Source organism: Notamacropus eugenii, chromosome 2, assembly GCF_028372415.1.
Source record: "Notamacropus eugenii isolate mMacEug1 chromosome 2, mMacEug1.pri_v2, whole genome shotgun sequence".
NCBI lineage: Eukaryota > Metazoa > Chordata > Mammalia > Diprotodontia > Macropodidae > Notamacropus > Notamacropus eugenii.
Genome location: NC_092873.1, coordinates 438,812,302 through 438,829,280, shown reverse-complemented (window position 1 = coordinate 438,829,280; position 16,979 = coordinate 438,812,302). Strand labels below are relative to the sequence as shown.

Below are 16,979 nucleotides of genomic sequence, written 5' to 3'. Positions count from 1 at the left end.
ATTATTTCATAAAGCAGTTCTTTTGTAAAAAAGGAATTATAGAAACTAAATGGGGGTGGGACAGCAATGGCAATCAATTTTATTGATAGATATTGGGGGTTTTTTAAGCTCAGGCAAACTGTAGAATCATATCCTGAAATTGTTTACTGAAGTCACTTTAGATGGTCGATATTTAGACTATAACTCATATAAGGCAGCCCAGAGGGAGAAGGAGAACAGGGAACTTAGTGGAGTTATCTAGAACTGGGAGGGAGGGAGGGTTGGTTTCAGTGCCAGCTCTAACCAGCCATCTGAGCAACCTTGAGCTTCCTAGACTTAGTTGGAGGGTTGATGGTAGGGAGAGATGAGAGAGGAAGGAGAAGGTAGGGATGAAACACAAAAGTTGATAAATACTTAATTGTCAAGCACTCAGTCTCATCTGAAGCCCTGCTTAAAAGGTAGATAATCTTGCATCTATCTCAGACACACTCTCCTACTTCTGAGAGCAAGGAGATGGAATCATTGCAACTAATATATTTCATCATCAGGAGCTCTGAGCACTTTGTTTACATTAACTCATGCAGCCATGAAATGCAGGACATGAGGAAAGAGAGACAGACAGACGGAGAGTCTTGCCTTTTTGCAGAAAGAGAAACTGAGGCCCATTACTGGGCAAGAAGTAAACAAACCCCTTGCTATTAAAGGAATTGATGTCCGTATATAGATATGACTCCAGAGATAGCCATCCACTTCCAAACTACCAGACGTCAATGGACCTGCCATAAGGGCCAGTCCATTTAGAAAAGTGCCCTCCAGCTTGGCATGGTGGTGCATACCTTTAATTCCTGCTACCAAGGAGGCTGAAGCTGGTAGATCAATTGAGTTCAGGAATCCAGATTTCAGCAGCAAGTCTTCTATCAATATGCCCAGAAGCAGGCAGCCACCAGATTGCCAAAGGAGGGGCAAACCAGCCCAGGACGAAAAGCCCATCAGCAACCTGTGAGCCTTTGCAGCTGAAGAAAGATAGGGAGACCCAGTCTTAAAAGTAACAAACAAAAAATAAATAAATTAAAGAAGAAGCTCCTTCTCTAGACTTTGTAACCATCAAAATGCATCCTATCCTGGGCCTGGTGAGGATTAAGGAGTCCCAGACTTAGCCCTGGGATTTCTCATTCAGTCCTTTTCATTCTCCCACTTCTCTTTGCCATCCCTGCCACCCTGCCGGGCTCTCTGAAGATTAAATCAGCTCCCAAGCTGGATTAGCCTGAGCCCCTTATTCTAGCTTGCTCTCTCACCAGCCTCTGTGCTGACCTACATTTCTCATGCAGAGAGATGCCCCTTAGCAGTAGAGAACCTGTCTGGAGTAAGAGCCAGGAAGGGATGCAGGGAGAAAGAGAATAATGATCCCCAGAACCATCCTAGAAGAAGATTTGTTCTCTTTCCTTCTACTTCCAGTTGTCCCCCACCACCCCAACGTCTAGGACTAGTCGTCTGTCCCTTTGATGCTCTGGAATCATCCAGAGTCACCCATAATTTATACAAACAAATGAAATCCTAGAAGTGGACATAATTGGAGGTCTTAGAGAAGGAGGGTCTTCCCCTTTTCTGTATCGAGCACCTTGGGAGAAGTCTGGTTAAGTATATCGACCCCTTCTCAGAATAATGTTATCAAGTCCCTAAAATAAAACCCCAAGTATTACAGAGGAAACCAACATTATTGAAATGCAATGATCAAAACAGTTTTTTTAAACTAAATTCCCAGACCCCAAGTTAAGACCCCCTGTAAGAGGAACCAAGGCAGTTATGGAAGAAACTACTCTCTTTATCAAACAGTGTTCCCCACCTTCTCATCTGAAATGGACTGGCCTTAGCTGGGGAACCTTCCCTTCCCACTCTGTGACCCAGGTTCCCCCCCATTACTGGCAGTGCCACTAGCTTAAGAGCTAAGTTTCCGTACCCCTATATCTAAGGATCTCCCAAATTGAGACCCAAGCTGTTAGAAAGGGGGCAGGGGAGAGAAGGCAGGAATTCAGCAGCAGGGAAAGAAGGAAAGGGTGGGGATATCATGACCTCAATAATGGTTTGAGCATTTATGTGGGGTTTTTTTTAAATCCTTTTCCTATTGAGCTATTGAAAAATGATGACTGGGTTAAAATGACAACTGCGTTTGATGCATGAGCAAGGTAGAGCTGGAGCAGTCTCCTTGCTTTGACTTCACTACTGCTGGGGCTGAAGAGAGGATGGGGCTGAAAAGCTAGAAGGGCAGAATTCAGAAATCAGGGCAGGAGAGTCCAGCCCTCCTGGAGACAGAACTGGGAGCTGGGAGGCACGGGAACTAACCGCTCAGGTAAGTCAAGCCCTAGCAGTAAGCAAACAGAAGGGTGGGCTTCATCCAAGGGTGTGCTAGCAAAGATCTAATAATTACCTCTGGAGGGGGAAAATGTACACGTGAGGCATTTTTAAATTGAATCTGCCATTATTAACATATTTTCTGTCACTCTCTTAAGTCTAGAAATCAACAAAACAATAGATCAAGCCCAGATTTGTAGCATTTGCTGATTTCTGACATGTAAATGCTCCCACTGAAAATCTGACTACAAGTTATCCCTAGCATGTCTCTGACTTCATTCATTTAAGTTGTAAACAAGCCCATGATATGGTTTCAGGGTATTGTTGGCTGTTTTTAAGGTGTAGTTCACTGTCTTCACCATAGGGAAAAGCTAAGGGAACCCAGTCTTTATAACTCCTTGATATGGGGGTAGAAGGGATTGGGGAGCAGAGGTGGAAGGGGGCTTGTGACGTTAGGTCATCAGATTAAAGGCCTTAGCCTTCCTGGTACAAGAAGACAAATGTGGATAGATTTGGAGTTCATGGCATCATACTTTTTAGAGCTGAGAGAGATCTCTGAAGTTATCTCATCCAATTCTCTCATTTTACAAATGACTGAACTGAGGCTAAGTGACTTAACCTTAGGTTAAGTGACTTGCCCAAGGTCACACAGGTAGTTTGGGGGCTTAGTTGAGTGAGAACATCCATCTTATGCTATTATCATGATATCTTTAGTACCCAATGGTTCACTGAAAAGTAAAGTACTTAAATTCCTGTAATAGACAACTGACAGGCTTTGGTCACTGTTCTTAGAGCATTAGACTTGGGATCAAGAGATCTGGGTTCAACTTCTGGCTCCAGCACTTAGCATCTGTAACCCTGTGTAAGTCACTTTATTTCAGTAAGTTTCCCAATACAAAGCATGTTATTACTTTTCAGCATCAGTTCTGAATAGGTCATTTTATAACTGTTGCAATTGTTCCAAAATCTTCTCCTTATTTTTAGCTTTTCTTCTCATTTGAAGCCAACTTTATTATGAGAAAATGTGCTATATATAAGACAAACTCTTTGGAAATGTAAGTTGTTATTATCTCCAACATATGTGAGCAAGAAACAATGTGGCATAACATGGAAAGCTGATCTGGGAGTGAGGAAGACCTGGACTCCAGTTTTATCTCTGACATATTTATAGCTGGAAGGAACCACTCTCCTGATTTTACAGGTGAAGAAATTGAGGCCCTAAGTCCTCTGACTCTAATTTCCATGTAACCATGGGCAAATCCTTTAATACTTCAGTCTACCCAGGTAACCCTCAGACTACGTTGCAGACATATTGCTGATCAAAATCAGAGAAGCCAGTTTCGTCAGTGGAGACAGATATGGATCTCTCCCCCCAAAATGCTATGAATTTACCAAGAGGTAGTGAGAGAGTGAGGGTGCCACAAACCAATTCTATCTCTTTATTTCAATGTACTTCCTTAAATCTATGAGCTCATCAACTGGAGCATTCCGTCCACTGATACAACTCACAACCTTCCATGACTTCTCATCCCTTGACATTCTTATCCATGTTTTCCTTAGATCCTCCCCAGAAGTCCACTCAACATGGTTTTTTTTTTTGTTTTTTTTTACAATTCATAGGTACCAGTCAATGCTTCAGTCTTGCTTATCCATCTCTTACTTTCCCAAACAACCAGACCTTTGCCTTTCCTGATCGCAAATTTTTTTGATGGTATCCATCCACTGAGTCACTGTTCTTAGGTCATCTTTGGAAATACGTTACATCACCTTGTGCCTTTCTTGCATTCTTTATATTAACCTCTGGATTACCTACAACCATGATTCTTCGAGGGCTTGCAATGTTCCAAAATCTGCTATCATTAGCATCACTGAGAAAAGCTAAAAAGCTAGGTGGCCCAGTAGATAGTGTTGGACCTGTAGTCAGGAAGACTGGTTCAAATCCAATCTCAGACATTTTTTAACTGTGTGGCTTTGGGCAAGTCATTTAAATTATCTGCCTCAATTTTGTCATCTGTAAAATGGGAATAATAATAGCACTCACTTCCTGGGGTTGTCATAAAGATAAAATGAGGTAATATTTGAAAAGCATCTTGCAAACCTTAAACTCTATATATTACTATTATTATTGTGGGGGTTTTTTAAAGACAGGTTTTGGGCTGAAGAGCAGCTTGGGATAAGCATGTTGCAGTGCCCCAAATCCAATCCATCCCAATTTCCTTCTGTTCAATTCTAGTCCCTATTTGTGGCCCATCTGCAGTCCCTGTATTTATGTACTGATAAAATAACTCAAAGAATTTGTTATCTAACTGCATGTTGTAGTCTAGGGAATAGATATTTTTCTTTCATTTAAGTTTTTCTTGTATGTTTTATTATGCTTCTCTCTAAGTAATTATGAATCTCATTAGGAAGGCCCATAATATTCAGAAGTTTGATTCAGTTAGCAAAAATCATCTACAAACAGGATCACCTGGATAATCATATCCTCTATAAGGGAGTCCCTCTTCCATTTGAGCTTTGTGGAGAACATTCTCCATGTCACTGTCATCACCTTTGGTAAGCATATACCTTCCCATTTTGTTTCTTGTTTGACATTAATAATCAGATGATCAATATGATCTTACTGTAAGAGAAAAGGTCTTCAGATCGCATTTTGATGTCCACACTAGATAAATGCAAATATTATATAGTCTTCTATTTAAAAGATTATTTGGGAAAGGCTGCTTGTTCCATTAACATTTTTTGTTCAGAATTTCCTTAATCTGTATATTGATCATTCACATAAAGTTTTTAATAAAAATGGGCATATTAATCAATGGATTTTTTTGTTTGGCATCTATAATACTATCTTTTTTCATATCTTCTCCCTGTTTGACCTTGTAAAATAATTCCTTAATACATTCAAGCCTGGCTTGCCTTGATCATAGACTTCTTCAGGTTGGTCCAACAGCTTTTCCTGATTTCATCTTCTTAAGTACCATTCCAAGTTTCTTGTATGGTACTTTGAGGACTGAAATGTGCCATCTTCCTCTTTAGAGTGTAAACTCTTTGAAGGTGGAGATGGTCTCTTTATTTCCATCAATCTCCATAGTGTTTTACAAATGGGTATGCCTTATAAACTGGTGTTGGCCTTGCCTGTTATGTCTCTCTACTTAGCTAAGAGATCAAGTGTTTGTAGACTAAGACAGTTTCTAGGTTCCTTTGACGTTCATATTCTGGTGACTGTTTGAAACTGGTTAAATGTTTGCAGGATGTGGTGCTAATCAATTTGCTTTTTGCAAATTCTCATTTTTCACCATCATTACCTCTTTTGAGTAGGTCGGGTCATTCACAATGTCTTCTCATCGTTATCTGTTCTTCTAACTTGAAGCTGATTTTGACCTTTGCTCTAATTGATAAAAAGATAGCTGATCCTGATGTCACACCTAGATCTGTAACCAGTCAATTCCTTTCTGTTAAGATGATGTTGCTGCTGCTGTTGCTGTTGACTTGTTTCAATTGTGTCCAAACCTTCATGACCCCATTTGGGTGCCCTCTAAATTACTTCTCTTGATGCTTTTGGGGCAAAGAGTAAATCACTTCTACCCACTTCTTTGTTTGACTTTCCAGAGACGATTTATGAGTTGTGATCCTATTTAGTAACCACTTCCTTTTGGCTTATGGTTTCTTTTGTTGAGAGGATATCAGCATTAATGGGGTTCACTTGTTACAGTGGGAGATCCATTCTTTGGTCATTGGCAAATGTCCCATCTTTGGAGTACTTGCAATTAAAGTTTATGCATGAGCTAACTACTGTGTAATTCCTAGAACCCTCTTTTGCCTTTTCTGCCACCCCACAATCAATACTATAGAAGTAGAAAGGGACTTCACAGAATTGAGAGTCATTTAAAATTTTCTTTGTTTCATGGGTAAACATGGGCAAAGAATTCATCAACTAATGATTAACTAACTAAAGTGCTAGACCCGGAGCCAGAAAAAACTGAGTTCAAATCCAGCATCTCAACAGTTACCAGTTCTGTGATTCTGGGCAACCTCTGTCTGCCTCCATTTCCTCATCCGTAAAATGGGAATGATGATAGCACCTACCTCCTAGGGTTGCTGTGAGGATCAAATTAAATAATATTTGTAAAGCATTTATCATGACTCCTGGCATGTAGTACATTCTAAATGCTTGTTTCCTTTCTTCTTTCCTAGTGGTCAGGCTCCTTCGTGATCCTCCTCTCTATTTGTAACAGATTCAGTCTGTCACAAAGATTATATGTTCAAAGACTTTGTATCATGCTGGAATCACTCAGAGGTTATATTCTTATTTTTATCTCCTTCTTGTGGCCCCACTTTTGATCCATGGATCTCCTTCCCAGAAAAATAAAGCATCAAAATAGGACTTTGTGAAGAAACTCCATCCCTACTACTAGAAAAACAATTCAGGATATACATCCTCTGAATTGGGTAAAGTCATCTTATTATTCAGGGGACAGCTCATTCCTATACCACCTCAGTGAAGGACTTTGGAATTCCTTGGCAGGGAGTCATTCTGTATTTAAGGACTAGAGAATCCAAGTAATTTATCCAAGGTCATATAACATGTGTGACATGTGATTGTTCTCTTGAGAGAGGACCCTGGGAAGGGAATCTGGCCTACGTCCTCTGATCTAGAGTGATTATATGCTGACATAACCAGGGGAATAGTGCCTTCCCAGCTGCTCTGGGGCAGACATATCAGTGCAAGATTCCCAGAAAGGGAATGTTATCAAAGGGCAGAAGGGCAGTGTTGTAAATTAAATTTCTTTCCAACTTATTGTCCCGCTGTTCCCCACATCTGGCACCCCTCAGTCCTCTGACCCATTCAGCTCTTTTTCTGTCACCTATATGAGTCCTGTTCAGAAAAGTAATTCCATCATCTTTAGGTTTAATATGCCATGAGTTTTCCCATTTTGATAAGTGTACTTAGGAGAAGGAAGTCTATAGGGCCAAACTCCTAGAGGGTAAAAGGGACTCTACTTTTCTGGGGAATCTAACTCTGTCCCATGACCTCCAGTGCCAGGAAGTTTGGGTATTATCAGTTTTCCCAGCTCAGTAGGTGTTAGGACAGCAGTTTTCTCAGCCAAGACATTTTTGATCTGTTGTCTGGCTGTTTCAGTGACTTCAGTGACCCTCTAGCACTGTGCCCAGTGAGTGGTCTGTGCCACTCATTTGGCCTATCATATATGGGATTGTTATCTTTTTTTTAATGAACTGGGCAGCAGTTCATTGAAAAATACCCAAGGCTTTTAATGGATTTAGTATGAGACAACAGAATGACATGTGGCCAAAATGAGCTAATAAGATCTTAACAGATGCATAGAGCCCTGAATGAGGGGAATAATAGTCCCACTCTACTGCCACAGTCAACCACATCTTAAATATGATGTCCAGTTTTTTCATTAAATTATAGGAAGGATATTGAGAAGCTGGGGAAGGGAAACAAGGATGGTCATAGGACTGGAGTTGGGTCATTCTTTGTTTTTGTATCCTTAGACCTGAACAGCCTCGAACAAAGAAAGGGCTTAATTTCTAGAAACTCTATGAGGCTCCATTAAAGGAACTAGGAAACTTTTGCTTGGAGAATCAACAGTTTAGGGAATACAGGATACTTGAAGAATTTGTCTCAAGGAAGAGGGAGTAGACTTACTCCTTTTAGCCCCACAGGGCAGAATATAGGAACAATGAATAGGAGTTGTAGGGAGTTAAACTTTAGATCTTTCTAAGGAAAAACTTTTAAACATTTAGAATGATCCATAAATTCAATGGTGTGCCTGTCAAGGTAGTGAGTTTACTCCCTTTTGCTGGAGGTGTTTAAGCAGAAGCCAGATGACTACTTGCCAGGAATGTACAGACATCCATGCTTCTGGTAGGAATTAGGCCAGATGACCTCTGGGGCCACTTTCAACTCCAAGATTCAGTGAAATCATGTATGGAATTAAAGAATCATAAAATGTTAGAACTGGGGGTGGACTTTAGAGATAGATTTTTTACACATGGAGAAACCAAGACCCTGAGATTATGGCTTCACGCAAGTAGTTATTGGCAAAATTTAGGATGGAGAGTGAGATTCGAGCTAGCATGCTTCCCTCTCTAATATAAGACAGACAGGCTATAGTATGAAAAATCAGCTAGCCTGCCTCACTGATGTCAATAATTCGGGGATCAGTACTTGAAGGGGTCATGGGGAGGAAGTAGAATGGTTTGTGACATTTCTCCACTGGAGGAAAAAGGAAGCAGTAACATTTATCTTCTCCTATAGTTGTTGGAAACAGGTCTATTGGAAAGTAGGATGACTCACACCTCATGTCATAGGGACAAAAGATGTAGTGAGACAGTTTTGCCCCCAAGAATTTTTTGGGCAAGACCACTGAAATGCAGAATGGTTTTAGGCCCCCGTCCCTGAGAAGGAGGGATCTGATGTCTTGTTTCATTCCTATTCAAGTACAAACCTGTCCTCTCTGCATCCATTTAGGCCAATGGGGTTTAACTAGATTGTTCACCCCCACAGGCCGTTATGCCATTATGAACATCAGCCAGAAGACCACCATAAAGATAACTATGGTTTGTGTGCCAACATCTGCTGAAGAAGATGAAGGGCCAGAGAAATTCTCTCAAAAACATGACAAGATCTTTCAAACCAAATCATCTTGGTTTGAGTCCCTCAGTAGAGTCCAAGATACCAATTTATTAAAGGGTGACCATGATGGACTGATTGAGGGGAACTAAAATCTAATTTCTTCTCTTCTTTTTTACAGAACTGTAACCTCGAGCCCCAACTTTGTTGAACATGAATGGAACAGCCAACCTGAATTCGGCCAGCCGCCCCCATTATGCCTCCTCTATCCCTGTGCCCCGTGCCACTTCCCAGACCAAGATCCACACCCTAGCAGCATCACCTCAATTGCGCCCACGCCAACACAGCCTAGTGCCCAGCCCCCAGAGGGCAGCCTCCCCAAGATTAGGGAAGGCAGTAGGTAGCCCCAGCAGTTCCTCACCCAAAACTCCCAGAGGAAGAGGCTCTGCCAAGCCTTCAGGGGGACTCAAGGAGTCCTCCTTCCCAGGACATGAGAGGCCTGAGGCAGCAGAGGGCTATGAAGGACACTCAAGCCAGAGTTTGAGTTCTCCATGGAGCAGTCCCAGGGTAACTCCCAAAGCACTTTCCAGTTCCAGGCCTGGACCTAGGAGGACAGAGGAGACCCAAGTCATTGGGGGCAAGAAGAAGAGGACATCGGAAGGAATCAGGGCTTCCCAAACCCAGAGTAGGAGTCCCTCTCGGATCAGCCCCCACAGAGACACTCTGGCACTAGGGGCTTCTGAGAGCAGGAAACCTTTGAGTTGCCAGGGGAAAGACCAAGAAGTAAATTTTAAAGGTTCTGGTATCTCCAGACCCCTTGGGCCTGAGGATGAATGCCAGAATGAGATACCTTCAAGGACATCTTCCTCACTCATTAGTCCAGTGCATAGCAAAGGCTCCTCCCCTGGCCTGGGGACCATCAGTTTTTCCTCAGCCTCCCAACAGAATCATCCAGTCACTGCCACAGTGGCTCCCTTCCAGTACAGGTAAGTGGAGAGAGAAGAAAGGGAAGAGGTTGGTGATGGGGGCCCAACCCAGACAATAAAGAAGTTCTAGGTTTTATTGATGCCAGGCCAGTGTCATGTAGATAAGGGACCAAGGGTTTCAAGGATGCAGAAAGAATGAAGCTAGGTAGGACACATAAGAGTGTGGGGTTTGAAAAGCTTGGAAGTCACTGCCCTGATTCCTATTGGAATTCCCCAACTAGAGATCCCAAAGAAGACATATGGAAATGCCTAAAATAGTTTTTTTTCCTGTAATCAGGGGTAAGTTCAGTCCAAGGAGCTGATGAAACAGAGTGAAAGTGTGTTGAGCAAAAGTAGTAGCAAGGGAATAAGTCTTGTCTACACTATCTGATTCATGTCATCACCCTCACCTCTTCTTTAGGGGTCAGACCTGCAATTCAGGTGGGCTGCCACCCCGTGAAGGCTGCCTTGAGTTGCAGCTGAAGGAGGAAAATGGCTAGGCTTCCATGCTTTCCCTAGACAGACTATAGAACACCAATTATTACCCCACAATTCAACTAGAACATAGCAGTGTAAATATTAACTAGTTTTTCATTCTTAGGATGAATAGTGAGCCTGGGTAACACTTTTCTCTCCAACCTGGCTTATATACATCCTCAGTGTGGACTATATAATCAGTGTTATTTTTCAGTGTCATGTGTATATATACCTTTATGTGTGTACATATGTGTATATATATAGATAGATACATTGATTATATATAGATACATGTATATATGCACACAGTGTCCCAAAAGTCTTGGTGCAGTATATTTATTTAAAGATTTCAAAGAAATTTCATGTTAGGAGGGTGACCTTTGTTTAAGAGGCCCTCATTCGGACCAAGATGGTAATTATTGTAAAAGTGATGGACAATTTAGAGCAATATTTAAAGAGATACGAAGAATTGGGTACAAAATAAGTCTCTAAAGTTCAGTGGTTATCTATCAGTCACTGCTTAATCTAGTCAACCAGTCAGCATCCATTTAGGAAATGCTTGCTATGTGCCAAGTACTGTGCTAAGCTGGAGATATGAAGAAAGACCAAAAAATGCTGTTCTGTGCCCTCAAGGAGCTCATGTACCAATGGGGGGGAGACAAAATGTTAGTTACTATATATAAAAATATATATATATATATATATATATATATATATACACATAGGTATATGTATTGTGTATATGTATATGTGTGTATATATATGTGTGTGTGTATGTGTGTATATATGTGTATATATATACACATACATACATACATACAGAATAGATGGAGGGTAATTTTGGAGGGAAAGAGGATTTGAGTTGAATCTTAAAAGAAGCCAGGTTAACCAAGAAATAAGAGTTAAAGAGAGAGAGCATTCTAAACATATTGGAGTAATAATACAAAAACATGAAGTCAGGGGATGGAGTGTGTGTGTGTGTGTGTGTGTGTGTGTGTGTGTGTGTGTGTGTGTGTGTGTGTGTGTGTAGAAACAAGTAGGCCAGGATAGCTGGACTGTAGAATTCATGGAGGAGAGTAGGGTATATAGTAGAGTATAAGAAGATTGGAGAGACTGGGGACCAAGTTATGAAGGACTTTAATACCAAACTGAGGAATTTGTATTTCATCCTAGAGCCACTGAAGTTTACTGGTTTGGGGAGGGGATGACATGGGTAGACCTTCACCTTCATTTTGACATGGAGGTGGAAAATGGATTGAAATGAGGACAGACTTGAGACAGGGAGGCCAGTTAGAAGACCATTGCAATAGTTCAGGTGAGAGGTGATAAAGACTCATCCTAGGATGGAGAGAAGAGGATGTGTATGAAAGATGTTGTAAAGGTAGAAATATGATTTTTCCCAGTGTTTAGCACTGTGTCTGGCCCGTAGTCAACACTTAACAAATGTTTACTGACTAAAATTAGATATATGGGATAAATGTGAGTAGGAAATCAAAGAGGACACAAGGATGTGAGTGGAATTTCTGGCCTAATGAGTGACTTTAGGCAAATTGCTTCATCTTTTCAGGCCTGTTTCCTCATCTTTAAAATGAGAGTGTTGGACTAGAATAGTGATATCAAACTCAAATAGAAACAAGGGCCTCTAAACCATATGTAAGGATACCTGAGGGCCACATACACACACACATAGATAGATATAGACATGTATGTATGTATGTATGTATACATATATACATATATGTGTGTGTATATATAAATTTATATTTTTGTTTTTCGTTTCCACCATTTACTTCCATAATATTTTAAGTTTCAAATTTTCTTCCCATTCCTCCCCTCCCTACCACCCCAAGACAGCATGCAATCTGATACAGGCTCTTTGTATATATTCATATTAAACATATTTTTACATTTGTTATGTTGTAAAGAAAATTAGAGCCAATGGGAGAAACCACGAGAAAGAAGAAACACAAAAAAAGAGAGAGGGAGAGAGCAAATAGTATGCTTTGACCTATGTTTAGACTCTATCGTTCTTTTTCTGAATATGGACAGCATTTTCCATCATGAATTACTTGGAATTGTCTTAGATCCTTGCATTGCTAAGCAGAGATAAGTCTATCAAAATTAGTCATCGTACAATGTTGCTGTTACTGTATACAATGTATCCTTGGTTCTGCTCACTTCACTCAGTATCAGGTCATGTAAGTCTTTCCAGGTTTTTCTGAAATCTACCTGCTCATCATTTTTTATGGAACAATAGTATTCCATTCCGTCCACATACCACAACTTGCTCAGCCATTCCCTAATTGATGGGTATCCCTCCATTTTCCTAGTCTTGACCACTACAAAAAGAGCTGCTATAAATGTTTTTGTACATGTGGGTCCTTTTCCTGTTTTCATGATCTCTCTGAGATACAGACCTAGAAAAAGTATTGCTGGATCAAAGGGTATGCACAGTTTTAGAGACCTTTGTGCATTGTTTCAAAGTGCTCTCCAGAAGGGCTGAATCGGTTCACAACTCCACCACCAATGCATTAGTGTTCCAATTTTCCCACATCTTCTCCAACATTTATTATTTTCCTTTTTTGTCATATTAGCTAGTCTGATAGGTGCGATGTGGTGCCTCAGAGTTATTTTGATTTGCATTTCTCTAAATCAATCTGAAGGCCACTTATTGACTAAGAAAACCACAGATTAAAAATACTTATGTTCTATTATACTTTTATTAAAGATGTTAAATATTTGGCAGTTTCCTTTTAATCTGTTTTGGCCTGCCCTTTGGGAGTCTTGCAGCCTGCTGGCTGCATGTTTGACACCTCAGGACTAGGTGCTAAGGTCCCTTCCATCTATAACTCTGATCTTAGAGTCCTAAAATTTTTAAGTGTATGTACAGAGCATCAGTTCTCTATGATGGATCTTTGCAATTCAGGAAAAAGCTTCTCTGACAGATCTAACCCTAGTCTTCAGCCAAAATTCATGCATTTTGTAGCGCGCTTTTGTGTTACTTTGCAATAACTTATTTCATTCAACATTAGTCTCCTGTCCTTCAGTCTTCCTGGGTTTTAGAACCTGATTTATACTGAAACATCTTACAGGGTCTAGAGTCTTTCCTCCTCTGCATTTTAAAGCACTTAGCAGAGCAGAACACTGATTCATTCATGCATTCATTTACCCATTCAACAACTATTCATTGAGTGACTTCTATACAAACAAGGCTTGTTTTGACTATGGCAGGGTGTGTCAGGGCCTACAACTGAGTAGGGTCCATGGTACCGATTGAATCTTCTCTAGTTTGGGAGGATTTGCAGCCAAGAAGTTCCGGTGAGGGGGCAGGTCTGAAGCATGGGTCAAGCTGTGCAGCGTGGCATAGAGCCCATAGGTGCTTTGGAAGATGGTGAGGGTAGAGAGGAAAGCCATGGGAATTTAGGGGAAGCTACTGGGCGAGATTGACCATACTTGAAAAAATCTCTCTCTCTCTCTCTCTCTCTCTCTCTCTCTCTCTCTCTCTCTCTCTCTCTCTCTCTCTCTCTTTCTCTCTCTCTCTCTCTCTCTCTCTCTCTCACACACACACACACACACACACACACACACACACACACACACACACACACACACACACTCCTTAGACCAATATGTTTAGGAAAAGAGAACTTTCTACCTCAATGCCCACCAGCTTCCTGGTGCCACATGCTTAATTCCTAAATGTCAAAGCTCCCTTCCCACCACTTCCCCTTGTCCTTCGTGGTCCTCCCAACCTTCCTTTGGGTACTATTAAGTGCCCTCAGCCCATTCATAAGCCCATAGACTTATAGAAGTCTCCTCTGAAGTCATTGTCCAGCCCTTTCCCCCAAGATCACACAGCTAGGAAGTGTGTGAAGGAAGACATTTGCCTTCCTGACCCCAAGTATGACACTCTTTCCATGACATCAGGGCTACCCTGGCTCCCAGTCTTGGTTTGTTTTAAGTGGTGCTGCTTTCAAGTGAACCCTTTCATTCCCAGCCATGGCTGTGGCTTGTTACAATTCCTTCCCCCATGATCTTCACCAGAACGTTCTGAGATCTCTGCCCACTCTGCAGTAGGCATTCATGCACTGTGTAGAGGCTTAGTTCACTCTATGGAACCTGCTGGGTCAATGGTCCTGGCGTCAGCCCCCTGCAGTCACAGAGTAGGGCAGAATAGGTCAGGAACATTACATGCCAAGAGCAGGAAGCAGAAAAAGAAGTCTTGGAATGAAAAGGCCAAGTCTAAAGTGGAAGCAAAGGGCAGCTAGGTGGTGCACTGGATAGAGTGCTTGGCCTGGAGTCAGGAAGATCTTAGTTCAAATCTGGCCTCCAACATTTACTATCTGTGTGACCCTGAGTGAGTCACTTAATCTCGTTTGCCTCAGTGTTTGCCTCATCTGCAAAATTAGCCAGAGAAGGGAATGGCAAACCACTCTAATATCTCTGCCAAGAATAGTCAGACATGACTGGTAAAAAAAATGAAATTGGAAGCAAAGTCTGAACTAGAAGCCATGGCAAGGTGCAGCTGTGAGGTTCAGTACCAGGCGAATAGCAGGTGTTTGAGCTAGAAAAAGATCACTTCAATTTTCTGCCCTCGTTCTTATCTGTGTCTGCAGGCTCTGGCCAGTCCCGCCCTTGAATTCTTTCTGGTATTAAGGCAGCAGCTAGTGGCTATAGTGAATAAAATACTGGACTTAGACTCCAGAAGTCTCAAACTTGTGTCCTGCCTTGGAAATTTCACAGCTGAGCAAATCACTTAACCTCTCTCTGCCTCAATTTCCTCATCTGCAAAATGGGAATAATAACTTCATCAGGTTGTTGTCAGGATCAAATAAGCCAGCATGTGTAAAGCACTTTGTAAACCTTAAGCCCTAAGAAAGCTAGCTATTATCCTGAAGCCCCTTCAACTGGAGAGCTGCAACTTCTACCATTCTCATTGGTCTCCATGGTGACAGCTGAGTCTGTGTGTCAATTGGATGCATATAATGTTGCGAATTTTTCCCCTTTTATTTCAAGCCCTGGTGTTGGAGATTGCTAGTGTTGGAGTCAAACCCAAAGCCAGGACTGAGGATTAGGGTTAGGGCTCTGCTGTGGACCTCTTAGGCTCAAGAGACCGCTGGCAGATGGGGCAGAATGTGGCCTCAGTTTTGAGGCCTGGAGCTGCTGACACAGGCAGACCTGGCATGGGCCCCAGGATGGTCTGCCTTCCCCAGGCCCATTCCCAAAGAGGTGCCATCTGCTCCCTGGAAGCACCAGACATCCCACTCTCATGGAAACCTGGCCCCTTGATCACATTCCTATCACCAATTTAGCCATCAGCAAAGTGCTTGCTGAAGGATAAAGGAGAGGTTATTTCCTCCCGCCCCCCTGCCCATGATCAGGCTAGGATCATACCCTATCCCAGGTAATCAGGTATGATCCTAAGCTGTGAGGCTTCTGGGAAAAGAGAGGTTCTGGATTCCATCATTCTCCCCAAGCCTCCTTTCCCAGTGTGCCTGCTCAGTCTCCGTGGCAGAGATCAGAGCTCATTTTCTCTCCAAATCAGTTCTCCAAACTGATGGTACCACCTCATTCCCCTTGTGGTTTCATTTCCTGTAGGGTGGGGAGGGTATCATAGAATCCTAGATTTAGAGCTGGAAGTCACTTTAGTGGTCATCTAATCTAAGCCCCTCATTTTACAGATGAGGAACCGAGAGCCTAGACAGGGCTTTGTCACTTGCTCAGTCACACAGGGAGTCAGTAGCAGAATGATGGTTTTAACCCACAGTTTTGTTCAAATCAAAATCTCTTTCCCCTGCACCACCCAGTCCCTGCCCTCACCTAGCTTTCTTCTATACCTCATCCCCAGCCCCTCTCTGCCCCTCCTGGACCCACAACAACTTCTCTATTGTTATCACTGGGTATTTTTCTATTTCCAAGCACCCATTTCCCCCTATGATTCTTCTCTGATATCTCCTGGACCACTGTGGTCATGTGTGCATAAGTACATAGTACATTGTACACCATTTTCTTTTTGTTTGGACCTTTATATGGAATTTTATTTAATAGCGCATGAAACTCTGTGTGTGTGTGTGTGTGAGTGTGTGTGTGTGCGTGTGTGTTTGTTTTCTCATCACCTTATTTCTGACTTGTTCTCCTATGACTTTTCTGGGGCCCTGATGGCAGCTAAATGCTTCCCACCTGGAATGAGCAACTAGAACCTAGACCTTACCAGGAGACATTATAACTTGACCCTTGAAACTTCAGGAAATAGAGATATCTAGCCTACCCATTTTATTTGTCATGGTTTCCTGGATGAGAGAAGCATGAAAGAGGGGGGCAGAGGGGAAGAACAGACTGGGGAGCAGCAGACAAACACACACCCCCCGTCTGCTGCTCCCCTCATCTCCCAGTACCCCCTCCCTTACTTGGACTCTGTACTCCATCTGGCCAAATCCAGTCGGAGTCCTTTAACCCTCTCTCACAGCCAAAAATTTACAGTAGCCATTTCCCTGGCCTAGAATGACTTTCTTTCTGCAAAAATCCCACTCCCGACTCATCTTTTTCAAGAAGTCCTCCATGTTTAATTCCACACAGCTCCAGTTATAACCTTTCCCTCTGCACATTGTTTGAAA

At 42.1% G+C, this 16,979-nt stretch overlaps 1 protein-coding gene across 6 annotated transcripts in view; it reads left to right on the top strand.

The window, feature by feature from the left end:
- Nucleotides 1-16,979, top strand: part of NAV1 (neuron navigator 1) — a 343,043-nt gene that overhangs the window by 109,275 nt on the left and 216,789 nt on the right. For all 6 annotated transcript variants that reach the window (XM_072648221.1, XM_072648220.1, XM_072648219.1 and 3 more), the window contains exon 2: nt 9,105-9,909. In XM_072648221.1, coding sequence (XP_072504322.1) covers nt 9,137-9,909 — 773 coding nt within the window. In that variant the 5' untranslated portion in view covers nt 9,105-9,136. The remainder of the gene's footprint in view (nt 1-9,104; nt 9,910-16,979) is intronic.